We start from the raw sequence: 16,985 nt of genomic DNA on the forward strand, positions 1-16,985 counted from the left end.
CCCTCCCCTCGATAGTGTGCCTGCACCGACGATAGCGTTCAGCTGGTGTAATCCATTATAAATGAGGGATGCATGTTGCCTAGCAACCAAACAAACACATATACACACATGCCAACATGGTGTGCTGCCAAGCAAGAGCAACGAGGACGATAAAATGAGGGTAAAGGCATGACTGCATGTGTGTGTTGGTGATTGCATACAAAAGTGTAACATGCAAAGCAGTTCCAGATCTATTTCAGTCTATCTGGGGGCCGCTGGCAGCTCAGCGGGACAAGAAAAGCAAGAGGTGGACTTTAAAACAAACCCTGTGATTCATGAGTCACACCATCTTAAAAGACCACATCCGACTTTATTGCAGCGTAATTGCAACATCACAATGCACAGAGCCCCATTAAAAAAAAAACGGTAAAATAGGCAACAGTCTGTACTGCTATGCATTTGTGCACCTTGACATGACCTTTGACTTTAAAAAATGAAAAAAACGTGGATTAATACACCCACTTTCACATATAGCTCATATTTATTTGGAAATCAAATTCCTCTTGCATGCATACAATTCAGTCAAGCCATATGGTGAGTAATATGGGACATTCATCGCATGCTGCCTCTGGCGACACGAGAATAGGACGCGTGTGTGAATTGCAGGCGCAACGCCAACAATCTGGTATTTGAAACTGCTTTTGTTGGTTTTGTACTGTTCTAAAATTAAAAATATAATGACAGGCTTTCAGGTTGTAATCTCTCTAATATAAGAAGTGAGTTGTGTGTAGGGCACACATATTGTTGTTGTATTATTGTGTTCCTTGACAACCACATGAATAATTAACATTATGTCATGTTTTAAAGTGTATGATGCCATTTTGTGTCTTCGACTTCGGCTGCTATAGTCAAAACATATTGCACTGTATTCAACTTCCTTTCGCCACTAGAGGGCACAAAAGGACAAGAGAAAAACCGAGCTGCAAAAACAAAAATAGCCTCAAACGCCGCATGCATATTTGTGAAGTCTGACACTGAGTGTAGGGTTGGTACGTTGTTTTAGCCCTGAAATGTGTGGGGTGAATGTGTGGCTGAGTGCGTTGTTTTGGTAAAATTATGGCAATTTACTTTTGATTTTTTTTTTTATCACTCGGATGGCGAAAGACTTTGCCTCACCGATTTGTAGTTGTTGAAAACTTGCTCTGATTGTCTCCTGATCAAATGTACCCACCACAAAATTGAAAAATGTCAATAAAACTATTCTACAAAAAATAGGCGGGTGGGATCATAATATTCGTCTTGGATAGTTATTCATGTTTTGTTTTTAAATAAAAAATTATAAATACAAAAATACAAGATACATAATAAATATCTACTTGGGTATTTAAGTATCACATGAAGGTTACTTCGTGACGTCCCACATAGAACACACAGATTAATCGCGTACCATGTCCCGTCTAAAATATGGTCTCCCCTTGCTATTTCAGCCAAAGATGACGCACCTGCAGCTTCGTTCATGCTTCATTTGATTTTACGCTATTTCCGCAATGGTGCTGCTGGCCCCGCCCCCTCGCCCTCATCACTTCCCGCCTTCCCTTCGGGTGAAATTTTTACTTTTTGCCACCAGCCAGTCGCTCAGTCTGCCTTTAGCCACCAGGCGTACAGATAATCGAAAAATACAATTCCAACCTGTTATAGTTTTATATTTGGCTGCCACAAGGGGGGATTGTGCTCTAAATGTGAGACACCCACTGGCTCCGCAGCCCTTTTTTGTACACAATGGGGATTTAAAGGAGAAAACAAACAGCATTTTTTTCTGCCGTGACACTTGAACGCACCATGCAGCATCTGAGGGGATTGAGAGCTGTGGTGCTCCTCACCATCATGTTTCGTACGGGGTTGTCAGACAGATACGGTAAGGTGATGGAGATGAGGGATAAACGCTGGAGTATTTTGGATTTCTTATTTTTCTTTAACTTGACTGTAAGGTGCAACTTCCGTAATCGACATCGCGCTTGTGTCTACGTGATTTATTTTGCTAAACAAACAGTAGATTATGATCTGTAACAGCGGCGGATGATTAGCTACAGGAAGCCAAGTGAGGAGTGATAAGGAGTGCATTTGCATTCTCTGTTAATGTATTTTTACAGATAGAGATAACCATATGGCCACTACTTTGCTGCTATTTATAAGAATACGTCTTGTTCAGGACCACCACACTAACAATAAAATACATGCATTGAAATAAAAACCTGAATAAATAAGATAACGATAAGATTAAGATGAATAGCCTTTAAGTTAATAAATAATTAATTGTGATCATTTCCCTACATCATTGAATAAAGTTATTTAATTCTTTTGACAAATGAACAAAATGCATCTTAACATAAAAACAAGATTGATTTATCTACAACAGTTGTATGCCCTTGGCTTTGAGTATAAATTACAAGATATACAAGTCATTTCTGCCTTGCAAATTCATAGCTGCTGATGATTGCCGTAGAGGAACCTTTCATTATATCAAAAACGTCATGTTCTGTATATTTATGGGGTTTAACGAGAGCATCTGTACTCATCTGAGTTTATTTTGCAATGATTGCTTTGAATGTGGGGATGTTAAGGATCCTTTTATTAATTCAACTACAGTCTTCATGATGAAATACATTTTTTCTTCCATCTCTGTTCCTTCAAACAAAAATCCAATCAGGCACGTGCAACCTAAATGTGGTTAAAAATATTTATAAGTGCATTGATAACATTGATCAAATGTATTTTGCTTCAATTTTAGAACCTCATACATGATTAAAACATAATGTTGAGAGTTTGAGATATCCATGTTTACAATAAATAGGGGAGCAAATAGTCAAAAATCATTTGTTTGCCATTTCGTTTCGTGCATCATTATGAGCGCCGTTTCAAATAATCTGGGTACGTTATTGAGTAACATGAAAGGGGCTCAACACCTCTTCTTTAAACTGTGATTATTTTTTTCACTTAAATTCTAACTACAGTCATACACATTGATCAATATTGTCAATCAAAGCAGAGTACATAATCTAGCGACCCATCCATGATGTGTCCGTCTTTAGAAAAACGCAAGCTTGGTGTTGACTTTAATGTGATTTTCATTTTGTCTCTTCCACACAAACAGAGAGCAAAGAGCTGCAAATCAGACGATAACCGCCCGTTACCTGAAGCGCCAGTTGCGTCCTATCTAACACCAAACACCTGCTCATTCACACAAAAGCAAAATCGTAATCCCTTGAAACCTGACGAGAAACAACAGAAGAGATTTCAAATAAAAAAAAAAAAACATGAATCAACAATTGTGCAATTGTGTCGTTTATGAAAAAAAACATTATAATAGTTGTATCAAGAAATTGTCATTTAAACTACACATGCAGCATTTGCTTCACAGTGTTCGAGTGGTTAGCGCCTCTTCTTCACATTTCTGAGATTGGGGGTTCTAATTCAGGCGCTGGTTTTGATCCCAGTGAGAAAGAGTGACACCAAAAATTGATGAATTTGGATTCATTGTGAATTCAAATCCACTTGGCTGAATGTTGTGATGTTGTTTTGTTTACATCTCAATGCGTTCGAGTGACGTCACCACTCTGGCGGACTTTGTTGAATTCAAACATTTTACCTGTGGGCATTCTTTATTTTTCTCTGCATCAGGTTGCCTGTTTGAGAGAAAACTGTGCTCGAGGGATCAGTTTTGCTCCGATGGTAAGACACACACACACACACACACACCCCCGCCCTCACACACACACGCACGCACACGCGCACACACCCCCCCACACGCACACGCAAACAAACACTCCTAGTATTCATTTATGATGTTCTGGTGTTTGCAATAAATACGCAGCAAAATCATGACAAATCAAGTCAAGGATTTTTTTTATTCATTTCATTTTTTTGTGTCTCACTCCCACTGTTACCTACCCATCTCTTTCATTAGCTTTATCAAAGCCCCACCTCCCTGCTCTCCTGTCTCCATGGCAACACTGACATCACGTCGAGGTCGACACCCCCTCAGTTGTGCTAATACAGTGATGAGTCACTGACTCGGTCTTACGCACATCTCGGTGGAAATTGCACTTACGTACATAGCATAACCGTAGCACACAATTCAAAAATGTGTCTGCACATGAAGTTCCGGAGCCAACTGAATTGGAACATTAGTTACCCAATGCTGTGAATCCATTAAATATTTATCATAATACAAACAACCACAAAGGAAATGTTCACATCTCTCTTGTTGCGCTGAAAAAAACTGATGCTGGCGTATAAATGCATTCAGATTCAGATTCTGCATGAGCACGCAGCCGAATAGAGAGAGAGAGCGAGATAGACAGACAGAAGGAAAGAGAGAGAGAGAGAGAGTAAGATCGCACACGTCTCACATTGACTAACAACTAATAAACGTAAACAGCTGCCAGATGGCATTTGGCCAAAGGGGAGGAGGGATCTATCTTGACTCAACAAAATGCATTCTATTATCTTTGTAAACAGCGAGCGGTTGTTGCATAAAATAGTGCACAGTTTGTTCTTAATTTCACATTTACAGAACAATTGCTAAGAGTCTGTCAAACGTTATCATTTTGGCCATCATTTTGGGTGCAGCCAACTGTGCAACATGTGCTTCACATAATTAAACAAACATTTTCGTCCACCCATTAACGTTTAAAAAGAAAATTAAAACACAGCACGGCCGAACCATAAACAATCAGTAATTGCCTAAAAGTGTCAATAACCGATGGGCATTCACACACTTTATGATTTTAGCAGCGTTGTTCTCATATTCTTTGACTGCTCTTGTAGATTTCTGTGACAGAGACTCTCCGGGCTTCACTTTTAACCCATTTTAAATATGAAATTATAAAAGTAGTTTAGTCGTATTGTAAAACGTGAAATAAATATTGTATCTATTGTAAATTTATTTATTGAAGCTTCATTTTCCCCATTACTAATGTTAATGCTCAGACAATTTCAGCAGCAAAGTAATTTTGTAATTGTATGCAGATTCATTTGTTTTGAAAAAAAAAAAAAACAACAAAAACTCAAAAAGAATCAAGCCCATAGACGCACTGTGTACTGGATTGTTTGATTAAGTTGTCCCGCATGCAATTGGACTGTAATATGCAAAAAGGGAAAAAAACTCATTATACAGCCAATGTATCTTTCTCGGGAAAAAAAAACGTTCTCTTTGATATATAAGTATATTTAGATGCTAAAAAAAAACACATTAATCCCCTTTAATCTGCTCATTGTCACAATTCACAGTGTCACCATAGCAGGCGGGTTTGTGTCAGATTTAGAGGGCGTACCGAAAGACTGCAGTGACTCATCGCTGCGCCAGAAAAATATCCTCTCACTTTTGGTCATTCTCTCACATTGCAGTCTGAAATTTCCTTTTTTTTCGTGATTGAATACTTTTTTTGCATTCTAACTCACTAGGATTCAAATTTAAATTTGAAGGATTAGGTCTGTTTAAATCATATCGATCGATGATCAAAACATAAGTCAGTCATTTTGCCATGAGGCTGCCCTTGCAGGTACGCAGAAAATGTTCACGAGGATGATTGGTGACAGTGAAAGGCCACTGTTGAGGGTAGCGTGGCACTTAGGATAAAATGTGTGGGCTGTTTTTCGATTGTATGAGTCAGTTAAGTGCTACTGCGGCCACACGGGATAGAAAGGTAGCATCGGGAAAGCTTTGCATATTTTATACTCCAAGAAAGTAGAAGGCAGTGTTCAGTTTCATTCAATATTGACAAAACAACATTTAATTTTTTTTTACACATATTGTGATACAGGCTGGTGTTTTTGCCAGCGTCCTGTAAGTTACAATGACTGTGCATGTCTTTGTGCTCACCAGATGGGCTGTTTGGTCAGTGTCGCAGTTCTAAGCAGGACCGGGTCCAGTACCAAGTGACAGTTCCTGTACTTAAGAGAATGCAGGAAGTTCTTAAACAGCTCATGCTACAAGGTACGGCTGTGACTCTTTAAAAATGTCGAGGGAGCCTTGGAATCAAATGGAGAAATCCGAGCCATTTTCACGATAGGAAACACCACAATCACAGCGTTTTTTTTATTTTTTCTTGATTTTGACGGATTTAGGCCTACATAATATTGTGTTCGAAAGATATAAAATCGTGGAGCTCTAACGCAAAAGGCTAAGACGTATAAATACGTCTTCGGGAGGCAGGGACTACCTTTTTCAAAACGTATATATACGTCTTATGGATTGAGTGCGTTAACGTGCGTCAAGAGTTCGTAATGGAGAGAAGCTGGTCACTTTTCAAAATAAAATATTTTTCAGCCTTGAATAATGTATAAACCAGAAGTACTGCAATTCTTTTTTTTTTTTTAATCATCTCGTCCCGCCGTTCGGGGACCACTGCTTGAGAAACAATACTTGAGTGGTCACTCTTTGTCTTTACTTCCTTTGTTGTAGGTCTTTCCTGGCAAGATGACATCACGCAGTATATTTTATCAAAGGAACTAAAGCGAGTTCCTCACATCACCCAATCATCCAAACCCAACGCTTCTTCGCATGCTTCGTAAGTTCTTTCCAGCTGCAGTCCTATCAATCCTCCCTCCGTTGCAGTTTCGCGAACCCAGCACTTAGCTGTAATCCGCCACTCCGTGTCCATCGTAATCCTTTTTTTTTTCTTGTTTCGGGCTGGGTTGCAAGGTCCAAACAACACGTCTCCAAGTCAGGGTCTGCAGCACCTGCTGGCAACTACATGATTGCTGAGCCTCCTCGGTCGCCAATGCAAATGCAGGGAGCCTCCATCAAGCCTTACACATATCAGCAGGTTCGACTCACACACACCTACACACACACACATATGCCACACCAATACTATGTAGCGCACACATAAAACCTGGATAGTCCGGCACTCTTCAGTGAACCACAAATCTAAATAAATAAACTGCCAAATATCTCCGGCAATCACAGCACCGGCACGAAGATGAAGCAGCAAGATCTCTCAATGGTGGGGGAGGAGGCTATCCACGCCCCGCCACGTGGATGCCGCCCAATCAGCGAGAGCGAGAGCGAGATAGGCAACTCCTTCAGCAGGCTTTGTCCGTCTATTTGGCTTCTGCGCCTTCCTCTTATCGCCACCGTGGGTCAACCTCCTTGCCTTCTGCAGGTAACGACATACAAACAAACGATTGTCACGCGTCTCGAAAATTGGTTTCATCTAATAACGCATTCTCAGGTCTGCCTTTTTATGATGACTTACCAATGGGGATGCCAATGGACTATGCCGAAGATTACGCTCTAGAGGAGACACTTGGATCGACAAACAGGCAACTACCGCTCCAAAATAAGGTCTCGCAGGTTTACAGAAGTCAGTCGGGAAGCAGTGGTGAGGAAACGGCAACGCACGCCAACCTTTGTGCACCGCTGTGAATGTGTTATTGTTTTATAAAGAGGAATCTATTTGCTGCGTTAGATGGCTTGCTGCAAAAAATGTCAGGCGTCCTACAACGATATGGAGTCGACCCCAAAGAGCTCAGCCAGGAGCAGCTCTACAAATTGGCCCTCATACTGCAACTGCTGCAAGCCCAAGACAAGACAGAAGGTATTAGATCAGGGGTGGGCAAACTTTTTGATACAAAAAATACATTTAATTTTAAATGAAAGTAAACAAAAGCATGACAACAAAATATATGTCTTTTGAAAAACCACAGCATTTAGAAGATAAAATATTAACAAGGTTTATTCATTGAATTTCTTTCAAGTTCGGCGATTGACGGGCCGCATGTGGCCCCCGGGCCGTATTTTGCCCACACCTGTATTAGATACTACTCGTGACCAAAGTGAATTCCTTTCTGAATACCAGGAAGAAAGAAATGCACTTGACAGAATTTCTGGCCCTTCGTTTTGGTTCATTTAAGTTGTACAGTAACAATACTGTAGCAGCTTTGACTCTTCAGGGAAGACTTTGCCCAAGATTTGAGAGTGTGACATTTGGCGGAATTAAAGTGTCTAGCACAAATCCCTGAGTTGACATATTTAGAGAAGATCCGTCAACTCAAATTCGAAGGCAATAAACTTTGTTTGCTTTGTGTCTCTTTTTTCTACGCAGATCCAAATGAGAAGGACCTTGTCACACTCAAGGAGGTACGTCTCTGTCCATTTCAAGTGGAAGTCAACCCCAAAATTTATTTGTGATAAAATGGTCCATGTGGCTTCACGCGTCCAAAACACGGCATTCTGATTAATATTACGTTTGTCGAATATGAGATAAGCAGTAAAATCCACACGTTTTAAGCCATTTAGCCATTTCAGGGGGCGGCCATTTTGTCACTTCTGTCCACTAAGATGACTTAGGAAATGACCAATCACAGCTCACCTGTCCCCCCGAAGATGAGCCATAATTGTTTTGCTTTTTTTAGCTGAGCCATGAGCAGCTGTGATGTCATTTCCAGTCGACAGTAAATGGCAAAATGGCCGCCCCCTGGGATTTATAAAAACGGTTGGATATTACTGCTTAACTCATATTCCACAAATGCAATATTAACCTGTTTAGACAAGTGGGATTGCATAAAACATATTTTTGTAAGAACATTTTTGGGTGGACTTCCCCTTTAACTCAATCAATACCAGCCGAGTAAAAAAAAAAATAAATAAATAATGGATCTTTGACGTCTTTAGCCGTCAATGGCAGTCAATGAGTTAATGTGATGATCACATGAGTCAAATCCAGGTCTAGAAAGTAAAGATTCTCAGTAAACTTTTAGTTGCTGGTTCCCTGAATTAGGACCAGAAATAGAACTGAAGCTCTCATAATCGATAAATTCACTTTGATTTGGTACTAAAGCATCATGTCCCGTTGCAAACGTCTCAGCCCTCGTGGCAGTCACCCTCGCCTCATGGAGTCTTTTTTTCCTAAATAGATGCAACTGTTAAAAACAGACACCATGCCTAAGAAGCCGGAGAAGCTTGCATCTGTCCCCATTGCACCTGATACCCCTCCGGAGCCCCAACCTGTGTCAGTTGTAACCACACCGACAACAAAGAGCACAGCGCCCCCTCTGTCTGCCTCCAAAACTCCACTGGTTGCTCCCGGAGAAGGAGCAGTTTGGGAGAATGAGGGAATACCGCAAGTTGAGGCTGCAGGGACCAAAGAGGAGTATGGCTACATTGTCACCAACAGGAGGTTGGTTGGAAAAACGACTTAAATAATGATTGCAAACAAACGTTAAATCAATTCTTTAAGATTAAATGCATAAATATATTGGCTTTACTTTAAAGTTCAACACAACTGAACAGGACTTTAAAATGTGTTGCAAAATAATGCCCGATTGCATTCCACTAGTCTTTATTGGAATTATTAAAAAAAAAATTATATTTGCAACATGTTCAGTTTTGTATATTGATTATTTTTGCTAGAGTCCAACATGGAAGAATATTATTTTTATTTTTATTTTTTTTTTACAATTGAAGGGATGAATTGTGAAAATCCACTATCATGCATTTTTTTTATTCGTTTATTTATTATTATTATTATTTCAAAATAAATGCTGTTATCTGTGGGTTGGCGGCAAACATTTCATCGGTGAAGTTCTCTTTTCCAGGCCTCTAAGTTTATATGACGCTGTGAAGCTTCTGGAGCTACTGGCCGAGAAAATACGTCTGACAACCAGCAGCTTCATCAATATAAGGTGTGACGATTATGATGTGTGTGACATGTGCAATGCATGCACGCTTATTTTACAGTCAACACAAACATCAAGCTCTGTTGACAGTTTGTTGTGTGTGCATGTTTTTTTTTTTTTTTTGCCACTAGCGTGGTGGGACCAGCACTGACATTTCGTCTGCGGCAGAATGAGCACAATATGACAGCTGCAGAGGTGGCAGCTAAAGCCGGTGAGACTAGAAAAACAAACATACACTTTGCACCCACGCAAGTTGTATTTTCTCACATTCAAACGGAATCTCATCTACAGTCGACGCTGACACACATATTTGTTTCCTACTGCAGTGTCTGAAAAGAACTTCTTGGAGTCTGAGACGAGCATGAAGATTGTACAGACTGGTGTGGGAGAGGTACGGGATTTACACGCGCATGCGTACAGTACTCAACAAATGGTGTGTATTGGGCCACTCCATCCATCATCATGATGTGATTTAATTCATTCTCTTGACAGTGATGGCGGTGATGGGAAAATGAAGCTTCAAGATGCTTCATGAACCATTTTTTTTTTTTACTCCTCTAAATGGCACTGTTGGTTTAAAGAAAAGAAATGACGAGCAGTCAAAAAAATACAACTGGTTCGTGAAGCATCTTGAAGTTTCATTTATTACTATATCACTAGGCTTTTCTGAGAAGTCTGAAATTAACCACGCATCATATTCAACCACTAAAACATTTTATTTTTAGTTCAGGAAGATAAATAAATCTTATTCAATAAGTAAAAATATGATTTGTCGTTACTTGTAAATTTTTGTGTGTTTTTTTCTCATAAAATAATACATACAACTAACTAATTTTATTTAGCATTAAAAATGTCTCCATCTACTTTTCGGCTTGTTCCATTAAAAAAAAAAAAATAAATAAAATTCTAAATACTAAAAACGATTTTTGTAATTACCAGCACTGTTAATTTAAGGCAGTAGCTAGAAAAAGTTTAATTTTGGTGAAGAGGAATTTATTTTCTGTCATTGCCCATTTTAAAACATTTTTTTTTTTTTTAAATTAAACAAAATATTAACGAACCCATCATTATGATTGAGAACACTGCTACAGCACGACAAACTACAACCACAATAATATTAAATTACATGACATTAATACCTCTAGTCTGTCAGTCAAACCATAGCAAAGGTAACGACGGAGGGGATGACCGCATTTAGAATTCAGATTACGTATCAGATCTCATTAGTCTTGATTTTTATGTCATTAAAACACATTGGACATTTTGGTCCATTTCCCCCCGCTGTGCTCGCCTGAATGTTCCTGAGTGAATAAATGACAACACCGCTTACAGAGCACCATTTCACTCGTTGCCATGGTGCTTTGTCTCCTCTCCCCCCAATGTGGCGCCCAGATCCGAGGTGCTATGACAACGGGTGTCATTAACCTATTCCCCTGTTCCCACTGACTGCATGCATGAGTCATCACCAGTGATTTTTTTTTTTTTTTTTTTCGTAAATAATGGCTTCTCAACAAACGGCCATTTTAAAGTGAATGTCAGGTTTGTGTGCAAGTACAAAAGTGTGGGGGGGCAGAGATGTTATAATTTTGCAGATATGTAACGCCAACTGTACATAAACAGAATTCATTTATTTGTGTGTGCCTTTTTTTCCAGAGGACAGATGCAAAGGGTGTCCCTCAGGTAACCAAGGTTTCCCAGGGCTCCAGTGGGACAGTCATCGCGGTCGTTTCCATGGCAGTGGTAGGAGGAGTGTTGATCGTGGCTGTGGCCATCGCTTGTCTCCGACACTACGCTCACCAAGTGGCCAATGGCAAACTCGGTCTCGGGCCAGAGGGAGGTGCCGAAACACACTTTGATTATCAGGTAGGGCATCATTGCTAATTTCTAATGAGTGCACTTCATCATTGTTAAAATCGTACTGATTTTACGACTTCTACTACGATAGTGATTTCATAAATTGTGCGTTCAATTGAAGTTGTTTATTTCAATGTTACGCCAGTTTTATGGTAAGAAGTGAAAGCAATAAATTGTTGATTTTTACAATGAAAACATACTGAAATTTAATCATTTAAACCTTTTTTTAATTATTTTATGATAAAATAAATTTAATTTATCTTAATAATGTTCCCCCCCAAAATAAATAATAATTGTTTGAATTGTATTATCCGGGCTATAAGGTGCACGTGCACATAAGCCGCGGCAACTCTTTTTTGATTTAAAAAAAAAAAAAAAAAAACATATACAAGCCGCACCAGACAGTTTTCTATGTTGAAAAAAATTACTTATTTACTGCATGTACAGAACGATTTTGTACTGTGAATGCACATAAAGATACATAAACGGATTGTTAAAACTGCCTTTTAACACGGCAACAACTTTTCTAATTAAAACAGGACAGACCACAACAGAGGAAAAAAATAAATTAAAAAAAATCAAGATTTATTTAGTATTTTCTGAACTATAGAGCGCCCCCTATTGGTGAAAGAAAAATCCACAGAAAAGCAGCACCGCTGTATTAGCCGCATGGTCCAAAATGTAGGAAAAAAGTTGTGGCTCATAATCCGGAAAATACGGAAATCGTAATTTCAATTATTACTATACTAATAATAATGAATATTTTATTCATAATGGAATGTGGTAGTAAGATACAAACATTCAACTTGAGGCTGAATTTCCAGAACAAATAGGATATCAAATAAATTCTGCACGTTGGTTTCCATCTCTCTCAGTATTGCAACAAGCGTTTTGTATCACTGGTCCACCTCTCCTTTGTCTCTATCGCACATTCAGGAGTTATGTCGACAGCACATGGCATCCAAATCATCTCTGTCCCGCCAGGATTGTGTGGGTGCCGCGAGCAGCGGCATGGCAGGTTCCAACGCCAGCGCCGGCGGTCGACGGGGAACGGATACGTCCCGCGTGAGCAGCGTTTCCTCCCAATTCAGCGATGGGCCGCAGCACAGCCCGTCCTCCACACACAGCTCCACTCCATCCTGGAGTGAGGAGCCCGCCCAGTCAAATATGGACATCTCCACCGGTCACATGATTCTGGTATGAAAACACACAATCGGAGGCAGCTGCAAACAGCCGTGAAAATCTTGAATTCATGTGTTGCATCTCTCCGTCAGGCCTATATGGAGGACCACCTTCGGAACAAGGACCGCCTTCAGAAAGAGTGGGAGGCGCTTTGTTCCTACCAGGCTGACCCCAGTTCGGTGGCCGCGGCTCAAACGCCAAGCAACATGGCCAAAAACAGACAAGCTGAATCTCTCCCATGTCAGTTCATTAATGTGTTGTTTTTTTTCTCCCCATCAACACGTTCGGTTTTATTCTTGATCAGTCTCCACTTTCTGTTCGCAGACGATCACTCACGTGTGAAGCTGAAAAGGGAGGTGAACTCCAGAAAGCAAGATTACATCAATGCCAGCTTTATTGTAAGTTTTTTGTTTTTTTTTATGGGTGGGGCAAACCAAGTTTATTAAAAGTAGCATATTTATGCTTCCTTCTCAATTGTTACGTGACACTTTTAATATAAAAATTGCATTTATGTGTGATTTATAATACGGTTGTTGGATTTTAGTCTCTTATCGGGGGGGGGGTAACCTGGTTTATGTTCAAATGCACTAACCCCGCCTTTTTAATTCAATTTTGAACAACAGTTTGATCACGACCCTCGCCAGCCAGCATATATCGCCACTCAAGGACCTCTGCCTCACACAGTGGCAGATTTTTGGCAGGTTAGTATATTGTTGTGTACACTTCACACAATATTTCATCTTGCATTCATATGAAATATCTGATGCCGATATTATGAGCCGGTAAAAAGTTTGAGAAGCACTGATGGATGTCAAGTGATGTCAAGTACTATACTTCAGATGGTTTGGGAGAATGGCTGCACAGTGATCGTGATGATGTCCGCTCTGGCGGAGGATGGACAGAAACAGAGCGAAAGATACTGGCCTGATGAGGGTTCGTCTCTCTACCACATCTATGAGGTAAGGTTTTGTTTGAGAATTAAGAAACCAAAACGTGCTGACATACTATGGTAGGAATTAATTAGGTGCACCTGTTTTTTTATTTTTAGAGAGATATTTTAAAGATATGATAATTATTGTGGTTGTAGTCCTTATGCGTGTTTGATTGAAACGGAATAATATTGGGGCTTGGTTTAAAAAAAAATAAAAAATTGATATATCGATTTTAATCGATTTTCTCTTTTCGTAGTCTGATGTGGATTCATAAAACCATATATCGATACTTTTAACTCATTCACCATCAGCCGAGTAAAAAAAAAAAACGTTTTGATTAGGTCATGTTAAACAAAACATACATGATTAATGTAACTGAATTGGTTTCAATTCTTAATGTAAATATTAATATTTGTACCAAGTGACAGCAATCAGTTTGTACTAATTGCTGCATTGGTTCTTCTGAGATGCCTTGTAAAATTTGTACTGCATAAAATCCTTAATTGAATCGAAAATCAATCAAAGTGAATCATGAATCGAATCGAATCTGGCCCTTGTGAATCGAATCGAATCCATTTTGGACAATTAAATCGATACCAGCTCTATATGATTACCGTCCGTCTCCACAACCCTCTCTAGGTGAACCTGGTGTCAGAACATATCTGGTGCAAAGACTTCCTGGTGCGTAGCTTCTACTTGAAGAATGTCCAGACGCAAGAGACCAGAACCCTAACGCAGTTTCATCTACTGAGCTGGCCGGCTGACGGAATCCCGACCTCAACACGGCCGCTGCTCGACTTCCGCAGGTGTGAAAGCACACAGACACAAATGCCTTTGATTTGCGTTTACGCAAAGCGGGACAAGACCAGTGGAGGAGTTATTTATTAACGCCTTTAGTTTTCATATTTGACTCTGCTTAGCTTCTTCCTTATTGCCATTTGCCATTTTATGTTGTGTCCGTTCACTGCTCCCTCTCTCTCTCTCCCTCTATCCCAATGCACATCTAGATGTGCAGGTTTGTACTCGAACATCTCCCAGTGTCATTTTTGCGGTTTGCAGCTAGTACTCTGGCTCCAGTTGCATAGTCACAAAAATGAGCATTGGCAGGTGTGACTGGCGACTGCACGAGGGACAGTGAATCCGGGGGCTTTCGACCATTTTACCACCTCCGCCATCTCATCGATCTCATCTTGTCATCCTCGACTGCATTATTCATTTCATTCTCCTTGTTGCTCGGCTTTCTAATTGCTTTTGATTCAAACCTCAAGCCACAACTGTGGCTACATAATCCCGCGAATGCAGTCATAAATTTCCTTCTCGAAACACTTGACTCTATTGCAATTTGTCCTGTGAAAGAGGTCAGTAATGCACTCCCCATGTGTCTGTCTTTTTTTGTCTATTTCCTTCTATTCTCTCTCTTGGATGCTTTTCAGGAAGGTGAATAAATGCTACAGAGGACGATCCTGTCCGATTATTGTTCACTGCAGGTAAAAAATTACATAAAATAATGAATGAATTACAACGCAACTGAGTTTTAAAGTTATAGTTCCATTTGTTTCTTGACCTCTATGGTCTTTGTTGTCAGTTACTCGATCATTGTTTAGTTAACAATTGTCACAACATCCGTTGGCAGGAAGTAGTGTAAAACGAATTGAGAGGAAAAAAAGGTGGTTGCTATGTGAACTCTGACCTTTCTTTTGCTGGTCGGCAACCAACAGTGATGGGACTGGACGGACTGGCACATACATCCTCATTGACATGGTGTTGAACCGCATGGCCAAAGGTGAGTCTGCTCGGCTTCCTTCCCTCACCTGCACACGTATTTTTTTTTTTATGGTGATTGGATCGCAGATTGGTGGAAAGAGAGAGTTTAAAATGGCAACTGGTAGAACAATGACTAAACTCAAGGGGGAAGTCAACACCCCAAAATTCTGTAAATTCAGTTTTTGTACATTTCAGAGGGCGGCCATTTTGTCCCTTCTGTTGACTGAAAATGACATCACAGCTGCTCAGGGCTCAAGTAACGATCAATCATGGCTCCCCTGATTTCTGAAGCTGAACCATGATTGGTCTTTATCTGAGCCCTGAGCAACTGTGATGTCATTTTCAGTCGATAACAGGTGGCAAAATGGCCGTCCCGAGTTGTACGAACTCTGCGATGTCAATCAGAATGTTGTGGTTTGACCGGTGGTGCTGCATAGAATGCATTCTTCTGAAGACATTTTTTGATTTGACTTCCCCTTTAATTTACTGAACAGCCCAAAGTTATTGGGTTCGATATGGGCTTCTCGTATTGTTGGTCCCCACGATAAGTTTCTTGTTGCACAACAATTTGGCTGATCCTGTGTTTAGGAGTGAAGGAGATTGACATTGCTGCCACACTGGAGCACGTCAGAGACCAGAGACCCGGCTTGGTCAGCACCAAGGTACCAATCTTGTGTAATCCATTTGCAAATAAATGTTTTTTTTCTCACCGATGCTTTTATTCGCGCTTCTCCCACTCAGGATCAGTTTGAATTTGCACTGACAGCCGTCGCTGAGGAGGTGAATGCCATCCTGAAAGCCTTGCCACAGTGAACGACGTCACCGACTGACAAACACCCACCCAAAAATATTGTAAGACCGCCACATCCGCCAGCGGATTCACTTGTAGTAAGAGTGCAGACTGAAAGAACTTCAAGCAACAGTATTTGATTTAATATTAAAATATTTTATAATAAAACCTTTTAATTCTGTTTAATTATTTTTTTTTTTTTTACATTTCGGCCATATGTTAATAGGAATAATTCTGGGCGGTTTTAAGACAGAAGAGTACATATACAGTGCCTGCGTGACTTCTGAATTTCTGTGGACCAGAATACTGTATGCTACCGTCTTTTTTTTTTGTGTCCGATGTTTTTATAGTGAGGCTTGGCTTTGCCTTCACAATGATTGTCTGAATTTATGTGTTTCTCTGTAACAAAGTACTTTAAAAAAAAAAAGAAAAAAGTGTTTCTCTCGGTCATCCTCAGTGTAAATTGTTTCATTTCTGTGCGGCTGTGTGATTAATGTAAATAATTCCCTCGGATGGCTAGATTTATTTCATGTAGCAGACAGATAAAAATATCTACAAAAATGTATTTTTGACTTAATAAATAAATAAATATGTGATGTGATGCAGCAAAAAAAAACGATTGTCTTTTTGAACACTAATGGATCTATTTTTTGTGCCCAGTGCAAGTCTTGGCGCGAGCTGCGGTGTAAATCTGCAAGGGACGGGTAGGACTAAATGTTGGTGTTTTCGCAGATCCATCCAAGCATGTACAGCGTGGCGCATTTTAAAAAACGGCGCCGTGCGCCATTGTGGGTGTGAACATA

The 16,985-nt window shown here is 40.0% G+C and overlaps 1 protein-coding gene across 3 annotated transcripts; it reads left to right on the forward strand.

Moving 5' to 3' along the window:
* Nucleotides 1-1,583: 1,583 nt before the first annotated feature.
* ptprna (protein tyrosine phosphatase receptor type Na) lies at nt 1,584-16,812 on the forward strand. 3 transcript variants are annotated; one of them, XM_088315362.1, is made up of 24 exons: nt 1,584-1,894; nt 3,658-3,708; nt 5,864-5,974; nt 6,443-6,548; nt 6,683-6,806; nt 6,950-7,145; nt 7,215-7,364; nt 7,452-7,580; nt 8,088-8,122; nt 8,899-9,161; nt 9,580-9,666; nt 9,792-9,871; nt 9,987-10,051; nt 11,314-11,523; nt 12,451-12,711; nt 12,789-12,936; nt 13,021-13,094; nt 13,320-13,397; nt 13,536-13,655; nt 14,268-14,434; nt 15,062-15,115; nt 15,347-15,411; nt 15,981-16,054; nt 16,134-16,811. In XM_088315362.1, the coding sequence occupies exons 1-24, from the start codon at nt 1,819-1,821 to the stop codon at nt 16,203-16,205; spliced, it is 2,796 nt and encodes a 931-aa protein (XP_088171488.1). In that variant the 5' UTR covers nt 1,584-1,818; the 3' UTR covers nt 16,206-16,811. The 3 variants fall into 3 exon arrangements, with proteins under 3 accessions (XP_088171488.1, XP_088171489.1, XP_088171487.1); XM_088315363.1 differs by having other exon boundaries at nt 12,499-12,711; XM_088315361.1 differs by having other exon boundaries at nt 12,789-13,094; nt 16,134-16,812.
* Nucleotides 16,813-16,985: the final 173 nt, after the last annotated feature.

This window comes from Idiotropiscis lumnitzeri, chromosome 14 (genome assembly GCF_059441095.1).
Source record: "Idiotropiscis lumnitzeri isolate Australia: NSW breed Sydney's pygmy pipehorse chromosome 14, RoL_Ilum_1.0, whole genome shotgun sequence".
Taxonomy (NCBI): Eukaryota; Metazoa; Chordata; class Actinopteri; order Syngnathiformes; family Syngnathidae; genus Idiotropiscis; species Idiotropiscis lumnitzeri.